Below are 18,539 nucleotides of genomic sequence, written 5' to 3' on the forward strand. Positions count from 1 at the left end.
TGATCCCCAGCCAGTGGATTCCTTGAAAGTTACCTTGGGAATCAGCAATCTGGATTGCCTTTGTGCAACGGGGAGAGTGAGAGACGTGAAAATGATTTCAAAGAGTCCAGGATGAATCACGCTCCCACTGCAGCTGCCATTTATTAGCACATTTTCCACCATGGTTTCAGCTACCTAGCAGTCTGAGTTTCATAGATTTTGCTAGAGGCTTGCACTGAGAGATTGGGTTTTTTTTGTTTTTTTTGTGTGAAAGGCTTCATTAAAAGTGTTGATAAATGGACCTAATGATGACTTGTATGTTTTTCATAATTAGTCATGACACTACATCTTAATAATAACTAAAAGCAAGGGACACATCATTTTTCAGCTATTAGCTCAGTAATGAAGACAAAGAGTGATTTAAAAACTGTGGTGTGCTTTCAGTTCTGGTTTGGTATAAAAAAAAGAGTGCGAACATCTGTTGTCTGAAAAAATACTTGGTACATGGTCTGACAGTTTTGGACCAATTGCAGAGTGAACACTGATCTATTCAGGGTCAGTGCCTTGATAGTCAAGAAATAACAATAAAAAAACATCAGGTCAAAACATAAAGAAACAGATTTTCACCGTTCTGCTCTAATACATTCAAGAAATTGTCTAATTGCTTCATTAACTTGTAACCTCTGATAGGGGGATGTTTAAAGAACATATGAACAGGATCCTGTTTGGCAGGTGCTCATTCAAAACTGCCCGAGTTGTGCTCGCAATGGTGCAGATTTTTTCTTTTACTATTTCTTGCCTGTCACAGTGATGAAAAGGGAACCTATAAGAAATTGACAGCCTGTATTGCTCAAGGCCAAACACATCTGAAGATGACTTGTTCCTTGATGTGGCCAACAGGCTAAAGGAGTGGAGAATGGAGTCTTAAGAGGGATTTTTGCAGATTTTTGAGAGGTAGTCAGTACAGGCTGTTTGTTTGTAGACCTTGCACCCACTGAAGAATAGCAGAGTCTTAATCTTGTAAAATGACAGGTAAGAGGCTCAAATATTTTTCTGCTCTCTTATTTCCTTATTTCCTTTTAAGGAAATAAGAGAGCAGGCTGGGATGTATGTAATTTCTTTCACGTGTTGCATAGGTCAAATGATTCACTGGGCGCAGGTTTGTGCAATATTAAAAACCGCAGGACATTTGAAAGATCAGCTATTCTGGAATTCCTTTGCACATTTAAAGTATGCCATAATATGTTTAATTTAAGATACCCATGTCAGCCTCCCTCCCTCTGGCTGTGAAACTGGCACATTCAGTACCTGAAAAAGAGCACCAATATACAAAAGGTGGTGCTGTAGACTTGGGTACTGTGAGAGCTTTGTCCCTCGTGAAAAAAATATATGGAGACATCATACATCATCATCGATTCTCAAAGTGCCATTGTGTCACTGGAACAACAGTGACCTTCTGTAGTTCACATCCTACCCCTCTGCTCCTCTACCAACATGTGGTAAATGAAGTGATGCTGTACTTGAACCACTTTTATTACAAGGAGGAAAAAAAGTTTTTGAAACGTTTCCGTAAAGATAAGATTACTTGCGATACACTTACTAAAAGGTTGTCTGATATCTGCATGACCTTGGCTTTTCTAATGTAAATAATATATCAATGGTTTAGCTTATAGTGCACAATCAATTTTCTCTTTTGTCAGAAAAAGCTCTGTTTCATGTGCTTAAACCCTGAACTACTGACCTAACATAGCAGTATTTGTATAGATCAAACATGCTTTTTCTCACATGTGGTCACTGCTGCAGTCTGAATAAAAATCTATGAGGGACTTTAAACGCCATGACAATTATTGCCGGGGACATGCATACCACAGGGGGATGTTGTGTTCTATTTTCTATTCTTAAAGTTGCATCTTGGAATAGATAACCCTTTGAACATTTCGCTGTGGGAATTTGTGGAATTAATATTACACGATGTAATCCAGTGTCTTTTAAAGCCTAGAGAGTAACAGAGTCAGCTCGGGTTCGAGGCCTACTTTCATATGCACACACACACACACACACACGTGGGGCTGATAATAAGAAGTGATCCAAAAATTATTCTGCGTAGCAAGCAAAAGGCAAGACATATAACAGAACGTGAACCTTTTCTGTACTTTAAAATACAGTTTAACATTAGAAAGATGTCCCATTGTCTTCTACAGCCTCTACAGTACGTGATTTAAATGATATCTCCCAAAGTTATTACTCTGACAGAGTGGAGTCTTGGTCGGCCCCAGGAGCTACACATATCTCTTTTTGTGTTCCCTCTGATCTCTCATCATCTCCTGGGCCTTACATCAAGAGCCCCAGATTTATCGATCAATGGCCATAAACAAAACATAGATTGAACTGGACACTGGGGCGCAACAAACGGATTAGAGAGTTTTTATTCTGCCACATGCGATTGTTCACTAGAGCTCCAGCTGAAAGAAGGCCATTGGCCAACAGAAGTGTGGCACACAAAGCAGACTGGGCATCAAAGATGCGCCAGACTCAAGCAAACGGATGATAGAAATAGGGACAGAATGACAATTACGAGAATATGGTGTGTATGTGTGATTGTGTGAGTGTGCATTTCAATAGTGTGTTTATGCGCATAATATAAATGGATGTAAGCAGAATCAGATGTGTCATGCAATTGTATTGGCAAGATATTGAGCACAATACCAGTCAATCCAATTTTCAATACTTGACTACATGATGGAGTGAACAATCATCTGAGTAATAATTTCTGTCACTGTGTGTGTGTGTGTGTGTGTGTGTGTGTGCGCGTCAATATGTGTACTTGTGCATGAAGGATTTTGCATACATTAGCGTGTGGTTGCACATGCTAGCACACAACATTTATATATCACTGTGACCACATGCCTGACAGCTGTGCATATTTCACAGGGTGGAGAACCCTGCATTGCAGTGCTTGTACATGGCAGCCATGCTCTTTATGTGAGAGCAGCTCAGGGTCAGACTTGAAGAAGAGAATTAAAGCTACATCACCAGACCCATCTCTCTCTGTTCTGTCTCTGTGTAGTGGAGTACTAACATATTATCGTTTCACTTCCTTACGTCTGTAATTTATTTCTGTGTTTATTAAAGCAGCAAACCAAGAAATTCACTGAGGAATTGTGGTTAAAAACATGGAATAGAGTACAAATGTTTAATAAAATCAACTAATAGAACACATCCACAAAAAGCAGTGCGGTACTGATAGTCAAGTGTGTGATTGCAGTCCATTACTTAGCTTCCTCTATTGCAGGTCCAACTTTCAAACTATCAAGCAGGAATTTTTCATTTCTCTCACTCTATACTGAAAAAAGGTGTTCCCCAGGCTATCCTGCCTTTAGCTCATTGAGTTTCAGAAAACAACAAGGACTGAAGTCTTCTATTTCTGTCTGAGAAAAGCTTTCATCTCAGTATAAAAAGAAATCACCATATATGTATACTAAAACATAATGGCATGTGCAGTAGCACATCAAAGAGATTAAAGAAGTGAGAAACGTTCCTGTGCGAATTAGCTATGATTTGAGATACAAAGTTGAAAGAATGAGAGAAATGATCTTTTTTACTTGTTCTGTCTAACAGTAACTAAATCTGTCTCCCTTTCTCTTTTTGTTTTCAGCAATGGCCCCCACACTTCCTAGTCTACGCTCCGAGGTCTTCAAGCCATGTGTGGAAGACAAGGACCTGGCCTTTTGTCTAAATGAGGGAGAGTGCTCAATCATTGAAACCGTGGCTGGGGTTCACAGACACTGCAGGTGAGTGTGATGGCACTGTGTGTATGTGTGTATGTGTGAGTGAAGCATTTAGTTTTCTTTGGCATTGACATTTCCTCTATTTGCCCATCCCCTCCAATCAGTAACCTCGGGGTCATTTTCATTCAAGTAACTTTTTTTTTTTCATCCTGGCAGATTGTGTTCTTAGAGTGATGAAGCACAGGAAAATCGTTGTGCAAATGCACCTAAAATGCACTGAATGTCTATAATCACCCAAACCACTAACCGAGGGATCAGAGATGCTTTGGTCGCATTAGACGCAGCTGAGTCCCTGATCCGCACAACCAAACTACACAAATGGAAAGATATGTTACCATGTAGATCCAACTAGGAAGCACATGGAGTGGAAGCGTGATCAAACCTCTGTCTTCATTTTGGTTCCTTCTAATAGTGATGTCAGTTTTATAAAACAGCTTTCTCCTCATGTATTAACCTTGACATACGTGTTGTATGATATGACCTCTTCTGTATGAGGCACTTTTTAATGGTAGGTGTAAAGAAAAGGGGCTCTTGCAAGATTCTTCTTTGATCTTACTTAAAAGCAACAGATTTTTTTTCCTTTCCTTTTTTCCCCTTTTGTTTCACTCAGACCGTCACTCACACTCTGACTGCCCAACAGAATAAATAGAAGTAATTCCTATAAATATACCTGAGGCAGACTTTGACACAACTAATGTGGCAGGTGCAAGTAAAATGTTGTCAATTAACTAGATTCAATTTATTGAATCAACAGACACAGTCCTAGACTATATGTAATGCATTTGACAACTTATTTGCCTATTAGCAAGCATATACTTTTACAATACGTTTCTTCAAATTTTATGATAGAGAGCCAACAATAGCAGAAGATTCAATCTGATTGTGTATATGTAGTATAGATGATAGAATTAAGTAAATGGTATAAAATAATGATTTGCAGCAAACAAATAATAGAGTTCATAAGTTTAACAGCAGCAGCATATTCTGTTAGCTATCATTACTGTAATGTTAGCCAATAAATGTAATGTGTTTTTATTGTCGTGCAAAAACCACACTCATGAGAGTAACATTACGCAAGGAAAGCACGCTTCTAATCATGCATATGTAATAGTATGTATATAGGAAATATATGTATTTATTCTCTCTTCTTTGTACATTCCGACATGTCTGCCCCCCCCCCCCCCCCCCCCCACACACACACACACACCCCACCCCCCTTGTGGGCCAATACACTACCACTTCAAGTCTGCAATCACTCTGAAATACCACGTTAAAAATACATCACTTTAAAAATACATGATAAGAAATTTTCTCTGAGGGAAGACTTGTGCTGAATGGTGCTGAATTGAAAAACAGCTCATTAGTACACCTACCTGGAATTAAAGGGCCTAAATCTTCATCTGAAAAAGAAAAGGTATAAATGACGCATGAGCATGAATCAAGCCTCTTAGAAAAGTAAATGTTAGGTAAAAGAAGTTGGAAAAAAGTCAGGAAAAAGGTGCATTTAATTAAAACTCACTAACATAATTAAATCAATCACATTATTTATTATCAGAGATAGTTTAGAGTTATTATAATATTATAAAAAATATAAAGTACAATTTATTTTACAATTTTAGTAGTACAGTAACTAAAAAATGAACAAATATGTAATTAGATATAATTTTGTATAGCAGCAAACATTACTGATTCAGGTTTTCATGTTCTCAATACTTGTATATTTGATAATATATTATATATGATTCCACTGAATGAGTCTAGCTAAGGCTCTGAGAGTAATTACACGATAGGAGGAAATCTGAGTGTGTGTTTTATGTCATATGACGGTGGCCGGCACAACCATTTAGAATGCACCACCTGTGTGACAGCAACATCAAGAATCCTCCAAGACTTGTAGCAACTACACTCTAGGCTATAATTAGCGACAGTTGAATGACTAAATATAGGACTCAGGAAAAGACTGGAGGGCCTAACCTAGAGGCGCTGTCTGCCAATTTCTCTCGAGCTGAGTGCCTGTTGTATGAAAGAATGATTACAGGTTTGTGAGTACTTTTATGGAAAGCTTTTGCGTGAGAAAAGTACAGGTAATAAGTCTGGAAAATGTAATAATTTTACTCAAAAATCACTTCCATGTAGATGTTGTACAATATCATTGCTACCAGGTGGAACTCCAGGTGTACTTGTGGTTTTAAAGAAGTGCTTTGGAGAACAATTATCACAAAAGTGAATGATTTTGTAGAGAACTTGCAACAAATAGTTTGGAAATAAAAACACTGAACCTAAAGTCTACATTAAGGCTGCATTTAGTGATTTTTGACCGCTAGGGGGCAGAAAGTCACTCAGCAGATCCTTCATTCTGTAGAGTTGAAACAATTGAACTTATACCAAACACTCAGTCTCTTAAACTGATTATTTTACTTCCATGAAATAAACAGGGCTGCCAACTTTTGAGTTTAGCTTGGATTGAGATTTGTTCCTGTTCAGGGGGCAGGGGGTAGCACTTATTTTTGTTCATAATAACATGATCATTATTTGTGGTAAATTGACCCACTCAACCTCTCTCTGGCCTTGTTTAGTGCTGCAATACCTTTACTAACCTTGCTCTGCATAGGCCAGCTCTACAACTTTAAACTGACAGATCCTGAGTAACACCTGACCAGTTCATAAAATAAGACAAATGACCATTGCATACCTGTCAACCCGTAACCATAGTATCTCACTCTCCTGCCCACGTGCCATAATAGATTTGTCAATATTTGTGTATATTTCTTGCTTTCCCCTTGATGGTCTGAATAACTCACTTCTGCACGATGCCGCTGTTGTGCTGTGCTGCTCTGTCTTGTCTGTCTGTGTCACTGTCAGTGTCGCATCACGACATTATCAGTTATGAATTTGTTTTTCGCTGTATGAGAAAATGGACGTGTGGTGTGAGAGTGTGTGAAAAGTGTAAATTGTGTGGGTCTCATGGTCCATGCATGAGATAAAATGGATAAAATAGTCATTCTTCACTGTACAAAATTATTTTAACCCATGGAATTGAAGAATTATTTCTAGAAATTTGGCAAGACAGTTTTCTCAACAGTGATTTGAGAAAACTGTCTTGAGCTCTGCGAAAAGAAATCCTTTTGTTGTGTGTGTTAAGAAACACTTTGCTCTGATACTGTATACTATTAACTTGTAGTATAATGACTGAGTAAACAGTTACCTTCTTACACATTTACCAGATGAGTATTCAAATCTTTCTGTCAAAGTCCGATATTCACTTGCCCTTTTTTATCTCTTGTGTGATCCACCAACTCCTGAGAATAACAATATTTTGTCCTTTTTTGGCTTGCTAAATGTTCAACTCTCTTCACCAGCTGTATGTTTACTTCAAATCTTCACCATCTCATGCTGGGCAAGTAACGTACAGTCAGCTTGTGTGAGACTACTTGCTGAAAATGGCTTCCCATGGTTTTATTTTTTGTAGATTCAACCATATGGAGCCCTAAACCAAAACAATGATGTGAAACCTGCAGATCGCTGCGGAGCTGCTTCTGTGCCATTACTATATTCATACAATGCTGTACATTAACCATTTACACTACAGAGTAAATTATCCTGCTGGTTGATTGTGGTCTTCTTCCTGTCAGAGGTATTGTGTATGAGGATAAATCAAGATATTGTCCATCAACATTTATGGATACAACAAACAGAGAAAAAGTTGTTATTTGAAGGAATATAAGGTAGATGATTACACTCAGGTTTCAGGTGCGGGAGGTATTTGTGTTGATCAGTAATCCCTCCAAGCAATGCCGGATCAGTGTCCTCATGACAATAACAGCTGATCTCCTCAGTCTGTTCTAAAGTACAGAAAAATAAAGCTTTAATGATTGCTGCCTCCTTCGACGTCATCTTCTCCTCCAGGCCACAGTGCAAAGAGCATAATAGATGGTTGGATCTTTTCCAACATTAGACAAGTAAAGATGTCAGAACAATCTTTGAACACTTGAATCATTGGATGCCAACACAATTTTGAACTTGGGAATCAATTAATTTTGTTATGAAACATTTCCTTCACTCTCCTCCTCCTCCTTCTCCTCCTCCTTCTCCCCCCCACCCCCCCTTCTGCCGGATGTTCATGTTTGCCAATGCTAATAAGGTTCCCAAAATAAAAATGCAAATTTGAGTTTAAGACCTACTTTCACATCAGTGTCGTGGCTTCTTATACACTAAGTACAATAAATGTACAAAGATTCAGAGGTCTTGAGGTATTTGGGGCCTGACACATGACGGCCACATATAGAGGTATGACTGTGTAGATAACGAGGAATAATAATACATTGTTGATCGAAGACTTTTAAACCAAGCCATTACTTAAGTGACCTTCCCAACATTTTCTTTCTTTGATTAGTTGAAAATGGCAGACGAATCACTTAAAGATCAAACTGAAAAATATATTTTTTCTGTCTCAATCTTTTTAAATTAGAGGTGCTTAAAGTTTTTCCCTAAGAGGACCAAAAATTGAAGCCAAACATATTATAGAATGTTAAAATCATTTTGGACAGTATGTATTATACTGTATGCATAACAATTATAAAATGTGAGATTTGAGAATACAGCCTCATACTGAACAGTCAATCTGTGGATGAGCAAGAGTATAAATGTTTACTTTAATAAGACAAATATTGAGCTATAAGACAATTGTCCCCAATGTCTCCGTTACTTGTACAGTATGAGTCACGTTCCTGTTGAAAAGCAATACTATATCAATGCAGTGTCAACTTGCTTCACAGAAATCTAAAAAATAAATTACTGGTCTCATTTGAAACATTAGGCTTCAAATCATGAATAATTATAAATCACAATATTGTCCTCGTATCAAATCTGCCTTCAGGAGGAGGAGAAACATGATTTTGAAATGCACAATACAAGTTAGAAAAGTAGAGACTAAGATGATGACATCTCATTGGCCCTCAATGTCAGACTCACTGAGCGCACAAAAGTAGAATACATATATTCTATGAAAATATGAAAAAGCCAAAGGTGGAGGAATACATTATCAGGAGGTGTAGTAGAGCTGGCCGTCATACCCAATAATTTCACTTGCTTTCCTGTTCTGGTGTTCAGCGCTCAGACAGTTTTGAGATGGTGAGTCTGGAATAAAACCGCCACTAAAGAAGCTTCTCCCCAAGGGGAAAGTACATTGTTGTGCCAGAGGTAGAGAATCACCACAAGTGAATATATGGCACCTTAAAATTAAATTAGAATTGGAAGAGATAACACATGTTGCTGTGGTCCAACGAGAACTGTTGCCCAGTATAAGGATTCTGTGTTGGTACGTGATGAGACAAACAGTACCTGCGGCTGACTGTTGGGACACTTTGGCTGTGCCAATGCAGCTCGGACCTGCCAGTGCCCGACAGCGCCATGGAGGATTCAGCTACCTCCACAACTGTCATTTCATGCATAATGGTGCATCCTGATAGTTTATTGTAGAATAACAGTCACAACACACATCCCATGTGTGTTAAGTAATGACAAAAAATGATTTAAGATATTTTTTTCCCCAAATGAGGGATACATGTGAAATTGCCTAACAAATCATCCACAAAAAGAGTTTAAATAATATCTGTTCCTGTGTTTTGTTTGGAAAACTCTCGAAACATAGCATATGATTGTGCCTTGCACCATGCACATTTGATATAATCTCTATGGGCAGGCAGTACAAGGGCAAATTATGTTAATTCCTCACACTAGAATTTCAGTGTTGCATGATCACTACTGACACAAAACATATTTTTTCTCTCCTTCTATTTAAGCACAGCCAAGTTCGTGGCAGTTCAGCAAAATACCACATATGCACCAGCAAAACAGAAAAATCCTATTTGCTGAGCAGAAATTATTATTATTGTCTAACTTTATTTGGTTCAAAACCTTAGAAAATTGTAACATGTCCATAGATATTGGGAGGTTAATTTGTGGTGTAAAGGTTAGCTCTGTATGTGAGGTCTGTGGACTACAGGAGGGCATGTGGGTAAGTCAGTGAAGCAGAGCTTGCCACAGCCACTTAAAGTCCTCCTAGACCCCGAGACTAAATAGGACCTTATGGCCCCCGATAATATCTTATGGAAATAACTGTGTCAGGATCATTCTGCATGGATGCCCTTCATTTCAGATTAGCCTTTATTGATGATAAGCCCCAGATAGAGTTGCGTTCTTGATGCATTTTTCAATACAATTATTTCTTACAGGTTTTTAGTTTCAAAGTATGGGACCTGCTCAGTGATGCGGGTTTTGACTTTGATGTGAGGGCTCAGCAGTATCAGTTTGACATGTGCTCAACAACCCAAAAGCATGCAGTTAGCTGCGGTTGGAGGGGTATTGTGGACTATATTAACTGGAATGATGGCGCACTGCATCTCTGGCCACCACCTGCAGCATTGTGTAGTGTTTTGGTGACACACAGAAATGGTCGTAACATTCAGGCGTTGACAAGCTGTGAATTCTGTACTCAGGGTCTGCTATACAGACAACGTGTCAATTCTTGATTTGGTATGTGGAGTTGGATGATGCGGGTGCTCTTTTTTATTCTTTATGAATTCATCAAAGTGATATTTTTCTGCAGTACCATCATCCTGGCTGCAAAATACTCAAATAAGAAAGATTTCTCTTGCAAAAATCAGTAGGAAAATGGTCTCCCTTCACTGAAAACACTTGCCTCCCTTTCAACAGAATGTTTCCTAACTTGTATGGGCATTGTATCAACAACACAGTACACAGAGGCTTGCTTTTGTTGCACAGATGATGCAAAGCTGCTGCAAGTGAGATTTATAGTTGAAACAGCTTGATGATGCCTCCTCACCAAAGAGAAACTGAGAGAAATGGAGCATGGGTGCTGTTTTTTTTATACTCTGAAATCCATTATTATGGGTTTCGAATATTGTTTCATCCTGATTGATATGCAAATCCAAACTAATAACGTAAAAATTCAAAATTATTATTCCAGACCAAAGTTGAGAAAGTAGTTATATAAGAATTAAACAGGATGCATTTTGCATATTAAGTAGTAAGTAAGAAAGACAGTTTTCCATCTAAATCTCCACTGGTAGGAACTTTTAATGTCTTTTGTTCTAATGTTGTAATATTGCACGTATCAAGGCATGTATGTGTAATTGATCTAAAAAGGTCTAAAACATTAAACCAGTATAGAAAAGTATAAACATAGATATAATGATCCTGTAATAATGGGTGTTCATGAAAAGAATGTGCACGTTCAGCACATTAATTATAGTTTTAGTCAAAGTCATGCCTTGATAGACGTTGAAAAGGCAAAGGAGATCTGTTGCTGCCTTTTAATAATGATGATTATAGAAGAAAAAGTCTGACTTTCCCAATGGGTTCTTTTTCTTTTAAGATTATTTTTTTGGGATTTTTTGCCCTTATTGGACAGTTACTTGCGAAGAGGCTGACGGGGGAACGAGGGGAGAGAGACATGACTACAGGATGTTGCAAGATATGTGGCATAAATAGTAAACATTCGGCTGCCATGGCACTCCCCAATGGTTTCTGTGTGCTTGACCATGCCGTTAAATGTCCGTACATATTTAATGGTTTAACTATTATTCTCCTCAGCATGGAGGATGAAATCACTATCCCCTGTGTGTGTGTGTCCTTGTGTGCGCGTGTTCATTAAAAGCCTGGCAAAGCTCAAGGTAGCTCGTGTCTACTATCACCATGGTAACGTCTTCCCTCATTAGTGTGAGGCCAGAAGCAGAAAAAAAAAAAATAGTTGTTGACTCACTTATAGTGCGCCTGCCATGGCAGTTACATCCAAATGCTCTATCATTGCTTATCCTTTACATTATATTTTGTGCATTGATTCTGATTGATCAGACATTAAAATAATTGCCACATAATGGTATGAATGACTGCTGTCGTGAATAATTCATGACCAAATTTGCACATTTGATTGCTTCTTCCAAAGCCATGCTGACATAAGACATTCGATCACATTTAAATGAACATTGATTTGTTTTATGTCTGTTCCTCCAAGACCTATCTGGGTAACTAGTAAAACCAGTATTTCATAAGCAAAGTGCTTACGTTGTGTGCGTGTGTGCATCCAAATGTCTTAGGGGACATGTTTGTGTAACCTGATGAGGAAAAATATGAAATCCCACAAAAAGAATGAAAAAAAAAACACTCTACAATTCTCTAGTCCCCATGAGGAAAAGAAACATTTCTATTGGTAGTTTGCTGTATGGTTAAGCTTAAGGATAGGCTGAGAGTGCCTGTGCGTGTTTGTCTGTGTCTCCATGAGCCTGTTTATGTTTTTCTCCCAGGACCCAGGAGATGTTGACAGCAGTATTAACAGAATCTGATATGACAAAATGAATCATATAAATGAAGACCACAGCCTCTTAACTTTCCCTTCCTGTTTTTCTTCCCCTCATCTTCCTTTTTCTACGGGGAGCCAGTTCAGCGATTAAATTGTCACTGCACCATCAGACCTTGACAGGCTGCACTAATCCACGATGCCGTCGCTCCTCTGCTGATCCATCCTGCTAGGGATGACGTTCTCCAGGCTTAAAGCCAATGGGCCATGTCCCCCACTACCCCACCCAGCAGCTGTATGAAAGCAACACAATTATAAACATTGGAGTAGACTTACCTGTTGGCAGAATCCCATGACCAAGACCAAATATCTTTCCTTGACGATGCTGAGTACAGTTGACACATTAAGTTTTTGTTAAGTTTCCCTAAAATATTGAATTAGTGTAAAATATGCACTCCTTTTCTGGCAACAAGTAAACAGTATATCTTCAATTATCTCTGAATATATGAGCAATTTCTTCCGAAACACATCTGCAAGCCGAACATTATCCTTCTTATAACTACTCAGACTACCACAGTACATACACATGACTGATTTTGCCATACTTTGCTACTGACTTGGTTCTTTCAGCATTATATTTTACATTCTGCAGGCCTGTCACCAACACTGCAGATGAAAGAGTCACGTGTATGCGTTCAGTTTACAAAGGCTGCCTTGGTTTTCAAGCTATAAGACTTAATGAGCATAGGACAGGCACGCTCCACCATGCCTGCAGACAATTAAAGCTTTCACACAGTGTTAGTCTGTGATTTACAGTTTTATATACTGGGCTTAGTTAGAAAAAAAAATGTACATTTAATTGAATTTTTGATGTCATTGTAGAGCAGGGCTGCCAACTCTCACACATTGAGCGTGAGACTCATGCATCTCATAATCTGACACTACACATGCCTTTGTTTGTAACTTTTTGTCTTTACTTCCTCTGATGTAAAATTTGTGATTATTAAGTGAAGGAACAGCAGTTGTTTGTTTTTTTTCCAAGCTCAGATGGACTGAGGCAAAGAGCGTAATAAAGTCAAGGCAGAACTTTTCATGGATTGTCCGTCAACGCACTGATCATCATCTGTTTGAACCCAAAGCATGCAGCAACAAATCATAGTGATGCGCATTCTGGTGGAGCTGATAATTTATGCAGATATTACTTCTATTTTGATAGACCTGAGAGAATTAAGTGGAGAGTGTCGGATGATGGGAGCGACTTCGTGAAGAGCATCGATCTTTCTTATCCTATGTTTTGAAGAAAAATATGTGTAATATCTGGAGGGTGTATCAAAAATGCTACCCAATAAACACAAATTAGCAAGAAAAAAAGAAAAGAAAAAGTCTATGAAAAAGGTGTTGGTTCATAAGGCCAGAGAGAGGTCAAGTTGGTCAATACTGCTAAAATAACCCCATCCCCTCGGGAACAAATCTCACTCCATGTTAAAATCAGTAGTTGACAGCCCTGTTGTAGAGCAATATATCCTTGTTAAATACAGTACTACAAGGTGCTATATGTTAAATGCCCTTTCTTCAAGTAGAGCTGAAATTGAAACTAAATTCATTTTGCTAAGAAATTAGTATATACTGTATATCTTTGTTGTTTTTGAGTTGTGTACATTTTTAAAATAGTTGATAATATGTCTTCAATTCCATTGGCCACACAGATATAGGCTAACCGTTTTTTAACTGTTGTCCCATCTTTGATTTTAGCATGTGATTTGAATGCTGACAACTCAGCAGAAATGAAATGATCTTAGACCAAAACTAAGGTCTAGTGCTAACGTTACCAAGCTAGGCTTAGTAGCTTCCACCTCTTGAGTCGAGCTTCCACTTTATGAGTGGAAGCTAGTTAGTCTACCTTGTTAGCTTCTGCTTTCCAAGTGGAATACAAACTCATCAGGGTCCTCCCATATTATGTTTAATTTTATAAAGGGTAAGAGCTTAAATCACTAACAGTTGACAAGCAGCACTATATGGGCTTGTTGAAAAAGGGGAAAGATATCTTGTATCAATGTTTGTAGGCTGTACAGTATGATGTTCTTCAGTCAGTAGCGCACCACAGAGGTTGACAGTGCATCTCTCTGCCATCGGAAATAAACACTCTGAGGGTGGAATCAAGCTGTTTCCACAAATATCTTCATCCTTTTTTGAAAAAAACAAAATATGCACAATAGCTGCAGTATCATGACAGAAATATTTCTTCACACAAAAAGTGAGAATTAAAATTTCAGTTTGACTTTAAAACATTTTTCCAAAGGAATGAGCACAAACACGTGCCTTTGTTTCTGCCATGTTGCCTGTGAAAATTAAGACAAAAAAAAAAAACCTCGATGGAAATGTATTTCTCACATTTCACATCACCCACCTAATAAACTGATGGAACTTCAATGCCTTTCCTTAACCACCATAGAGTGCAAAACATTATATCACTGTACACTTTCACATTTACAAAGTCACATTTCTGGAGAGAACTGTAGTTGCAAAATCCCATTTGCAAAGCCAGAGAAGATCACAAACAAGATGACAGACACACCCACGCATACAAAAGCACAGCATCTCTCTCCACTCTCTCTTCCCCACATCAAATGCACGCTTAGTCTCTCCATAATGTAATGACAGAGCATTTGGATGTAACCACCATGAAGAGACTGCAGTGGATTTGAAGGCAGCAGTACAACCCCAGTCAGTTGCCTGCAGCACTTTACTTGTCATTTCATTGTGAGCTCAGCTGGTGGAGGATAACAGCTGCTTCTCGTTACCGATGTTTAGACTAAATGATTTTTAGCGGTGGACACCGAATGAAGACCATGTCGCTACATCATCACGTTTGAGCACAGAAAACACGTTGACAGCAGACTTTGATGTATCTCGGATGCAGATGGGGTCTCTGGAGGTTTTCTCAAGGACTGTTAACTGTGTCTGTTACTCTGTCATTAGGACCAGAGGACCAGACAGAAAAGGAAAAGAAGAGGGACAGGTGGTAGGTTGTTTGTGATAATTAGATGTAATTTTTTTTTTCTTGTTAAGGGGGAAACAATGAAGGAGATGGGGACTTAAGCTGTAGCTCCCTTCCATGCCAGGGGTATCAGATGGTAGAGCCTCTCAGATCAGGTGCATTGTAGATCTTAAAACATACTTCACAACCGTTCCAAGGATTGTCATATGTACTCCACCAGAGGGAGCTCCACTGGTTTCATCATTACAGATGCGAAGCCAATTTTGTTTACATGTAAAGATATTGTTGTGGATTACAAGATATCTAATTAGCCTTTCAGTGAAAATGAAACTAATAAGTCTCTGTTGTACTTCCATGATATTGCCAAACTTCACCTCTGTCTTCCCCTCATCCTTCCTTCTCTTTCTTCGACATGCAGTACAGTAAGTCTCAAGCCTCCTTTGTAGCATCTTTTCCAGCTTTGCTTGAGCTGCGGCTTGTACATTTTATCCTTTGGAGGGTGTCAAATAAGATAAACAGATCAGTTAGTTGGCAACACAAGGCAGAGGATTGAGCAAAATCAGGAAAGAAGAGCCCACTTTGAACAAGAGATAGAAAATGTAAGGAAAGAAATAAAAGAAATAGGTGCAGTTAGTGCTGCTTGACCAAGGTGATATTTCATCATCAAGTGATCTGACGTGATTCTTGATTTTCCTGGTGTCTTTGTTCTAACTTGACGTTTTTTTTTACAAGAGAGTTTGCTTTGGTATTGCACTGGGAGAACTGTCCATGTTTATTGATAGAACACTCCTGAATTAAAATTCGAATTTAATGAAGTAAAGTAGCAAATGAAAGGAGACAGAGAGAGGCAGAAAGAAATCCCGTTGTTCCACCTCAACCTGTCTCAGGCTGAGATCAATTATCAAGGAACAGACTAGTTTAATCCATGTTCTCAGGGAAACAAACAAGCAAACTGGGAGATAAATATTCATTTGTCAATACAGATAGATCTTGACTCACAGAGAGAGAATGTAAGGAGGATTCTCCGACTGCCAAAAGAGCACTTACTCACATTAGTTTAATCCAGCTTAATTTCTAAAAGTTAATGAAGCAACAAACATAACTCATGAAAAACAACATATATTTGCTAACAGTATAGAGTACTACTACAGTATAACATCCCTTTTTCAGAGTTATACTGGGCTGGATGTACCATTGGGTTGACTGGTGACAGCAGAAGACACTACCAAGTTTAATTGCCTTTTTTTTATTGAGTATTTTTAATTATCACTGAAACTGTAGAATTTCTTCCTTGTTTTCATATGATCACATGAGAATACTTACATGCACATTACAGTCAGCAGACAGGACTACTGATTCACATGCATCTGATGTAACCACAGTGAATTTGAATTTGAACACAGGCGTCTGTCATGTGTGCACCCGGTTCCAGGCTAAACCATCTTATCTATATGCAAATCTCCGTCACTATTTACTCTCAGGGAGCCCTTTTTAGAAAGCTGTGTAATGTGTGTGTCTTTTGCATGTGACCTGTATTGACAGAGTACTAGATGGGAGTGTTGGTGTGCAGTGAGTTTATGGTAAAGAGTGATGTTTTATTCTGAATTGGTGCGTTCACATGGGAAGTCATGAGTGGAAAATAGGTCATACTGTGTAACTCCATGTGCTGGAGCTACCAAAGTGGGGAAAAACAAGAATGGCAACAATTAATTGACCATTCATCAAGCACCGCCCCCTCAGTTTCTGTTGCTATGCCTGTCAAGCTATCCAGTCTAGCACACTTATCATGTAAGCGTAATAACAGTAGCTTTAGATTTAGATTAGACTCTAGTCTAATGAACAAACTTTTTTTTATGTATCCTGTCATGCCACAAACTTATATAGTCATTTAATGATATTCTAACTCTTGATATTAAAGCCACTTAGCTGGACTTCCTTATGATTGCAGCTTAAATTAGATTAGTTTAGTTTTAAATCAATTGTTCAGTCAATTTCATACACATTTGCTCTTGTGTTTTTGGTTTTAGAAAGGCTAAAAAGAGACAACACCTTCTAGATCCTTTAGATACCTAGTATCTTTGTGACTGCAGCCCCAAGCACGCTGCTTTGGGATGTGGATAAATCAAAGCTTGACAGAATTGGTCGTTATACTACGAAGCAAGTCCAACATACCCAGGATATCTTTTTGTTAGCTGGCTTCACTGACATTGGTCGTCCAGATAACCAGTGCTACGAAGCTGGCTATCTAGCTAACTTGCTCAGAGGTGGGGTTGTTAATTACGAGTGACATCATCAGAACCATGAATGAAGTACTTCATATGATAAGAGATTAAACAGTGATACCAAGTACCTGCAGAAAACTTCTGTTTTAGGAACAGCAAAAAGTCATATTCAATGAAGTGAAATGTAAATGATAGTCTGTAATCATACAACTGAATAAGAAGATGTAGAAACACACTCCCACACATTAAAAGTAGGCTAATAAAGGCTTAAAATAATATAGTAATTATATGACTTAAGTGTAGATTGAGTATTTTTTGCTATTTAGTTGGATGATGAAGAAACTCTTCTGAATATGTCGCATAAAACAACTTAAAAGTCATGCCAGACTTTCTGCTGCCGAAGCAAAGAGTGGAAAAGTATTTAATGACTGATAAGGTCTATCTAACCAAACGCTGCATTTATAATCATGGGAGCCAATTAATAGTGTGTGGGTTCTTTTTCTAATAAAAGACAAACTTTGGTTTTTATTTCCAATTATCATCACACAGTTGTCTCATGTTATTCTGAGCTACAGTGATGGAATCAGAGTGTAAAATCATCCACACTGTCAGCTATCACTTTGGGGATAAAATAAACTTTGCACAATTAAAATGCAGCTAAAATCATCATTATGTGTTTAGTGTTGTAAATGATCTTTCTGCTTATTAGAAGCTCTGTTTTAAAACCAGATTGTAAATAGAAAGCCTGGAACAATAAAATGTTTCCACTGACCTATAAATATATATATATTGCTCTTTTTTACTTGTCAGGACTTTTGTCCATGTCAGGGTCCTGTAGAAATGATGACTCCTTTTCTCCAGTGATGTGACTGGTCAGCAGTTGCAGTGTTGACAGGTTGTGAACTGGTCCTCTGAAGTTAACCTGCTCCGGAGCAGGTTAGCTGTTCAGCATAAGTTACCATGGTGATGTACCCTGGTAAGAAGGGAACCCTGAAAACCCAGACTTAACCCTGAAGTTACCTCGCTAACCCCAAACCCTGATTCGTAGAACAGGCCTCTTCTGTGCCTAGTTGCTGTTGCTAAGCTATGATTGGACAATCACTGTTCGGGAGAGGGGTTTAGAAAACAGTCAGTTGTCAGTGTACAGCTTTAACCAGGTAACTGTAGTGAATTGATATTGTGATGAAAGCATGTTGGAAACAAACCTAAAAGTGTTTTGAAAAATTCCAGGTCTA

General features: G+C 38.4%; 1 protein-coding gene across 1 annotated transcript in view; it reads left to right on the top strand.

Moving 5' to 3' along the window:
• Positions 1–18,539, top strand: part of nrg3b (neuregulin 3b) — a 202,627-nt gene that overhangs the window by 96,347 nt on the left and 87,741 nt on the right. Inside the window, exon 2 of the mRNA XM_067576593.1 lies at positions 3,635–3,770. Coding sequence (XP_067432694.1) covers positions 3,635–3,770 — 136 coding nt within the window. The remainder of the gene's footprint in view (positions 1–3,634; positions 3,771–18,539) is intronic.

The sequence above is a fragment of the Thunnus thynnus genome, chromosome 20 (assembly GCF_963924715.1).
Source record: "Thunnus thynnus chromosome 20, fThuThy2.1, whole genome shotgun sequence".
NCBI classification, from domain to species: Eukaryota; Metazoa; Chordata; class Actinopteri; order Scombriformes; family Scombridae; genus Thunnus; species Thunnus thynnus.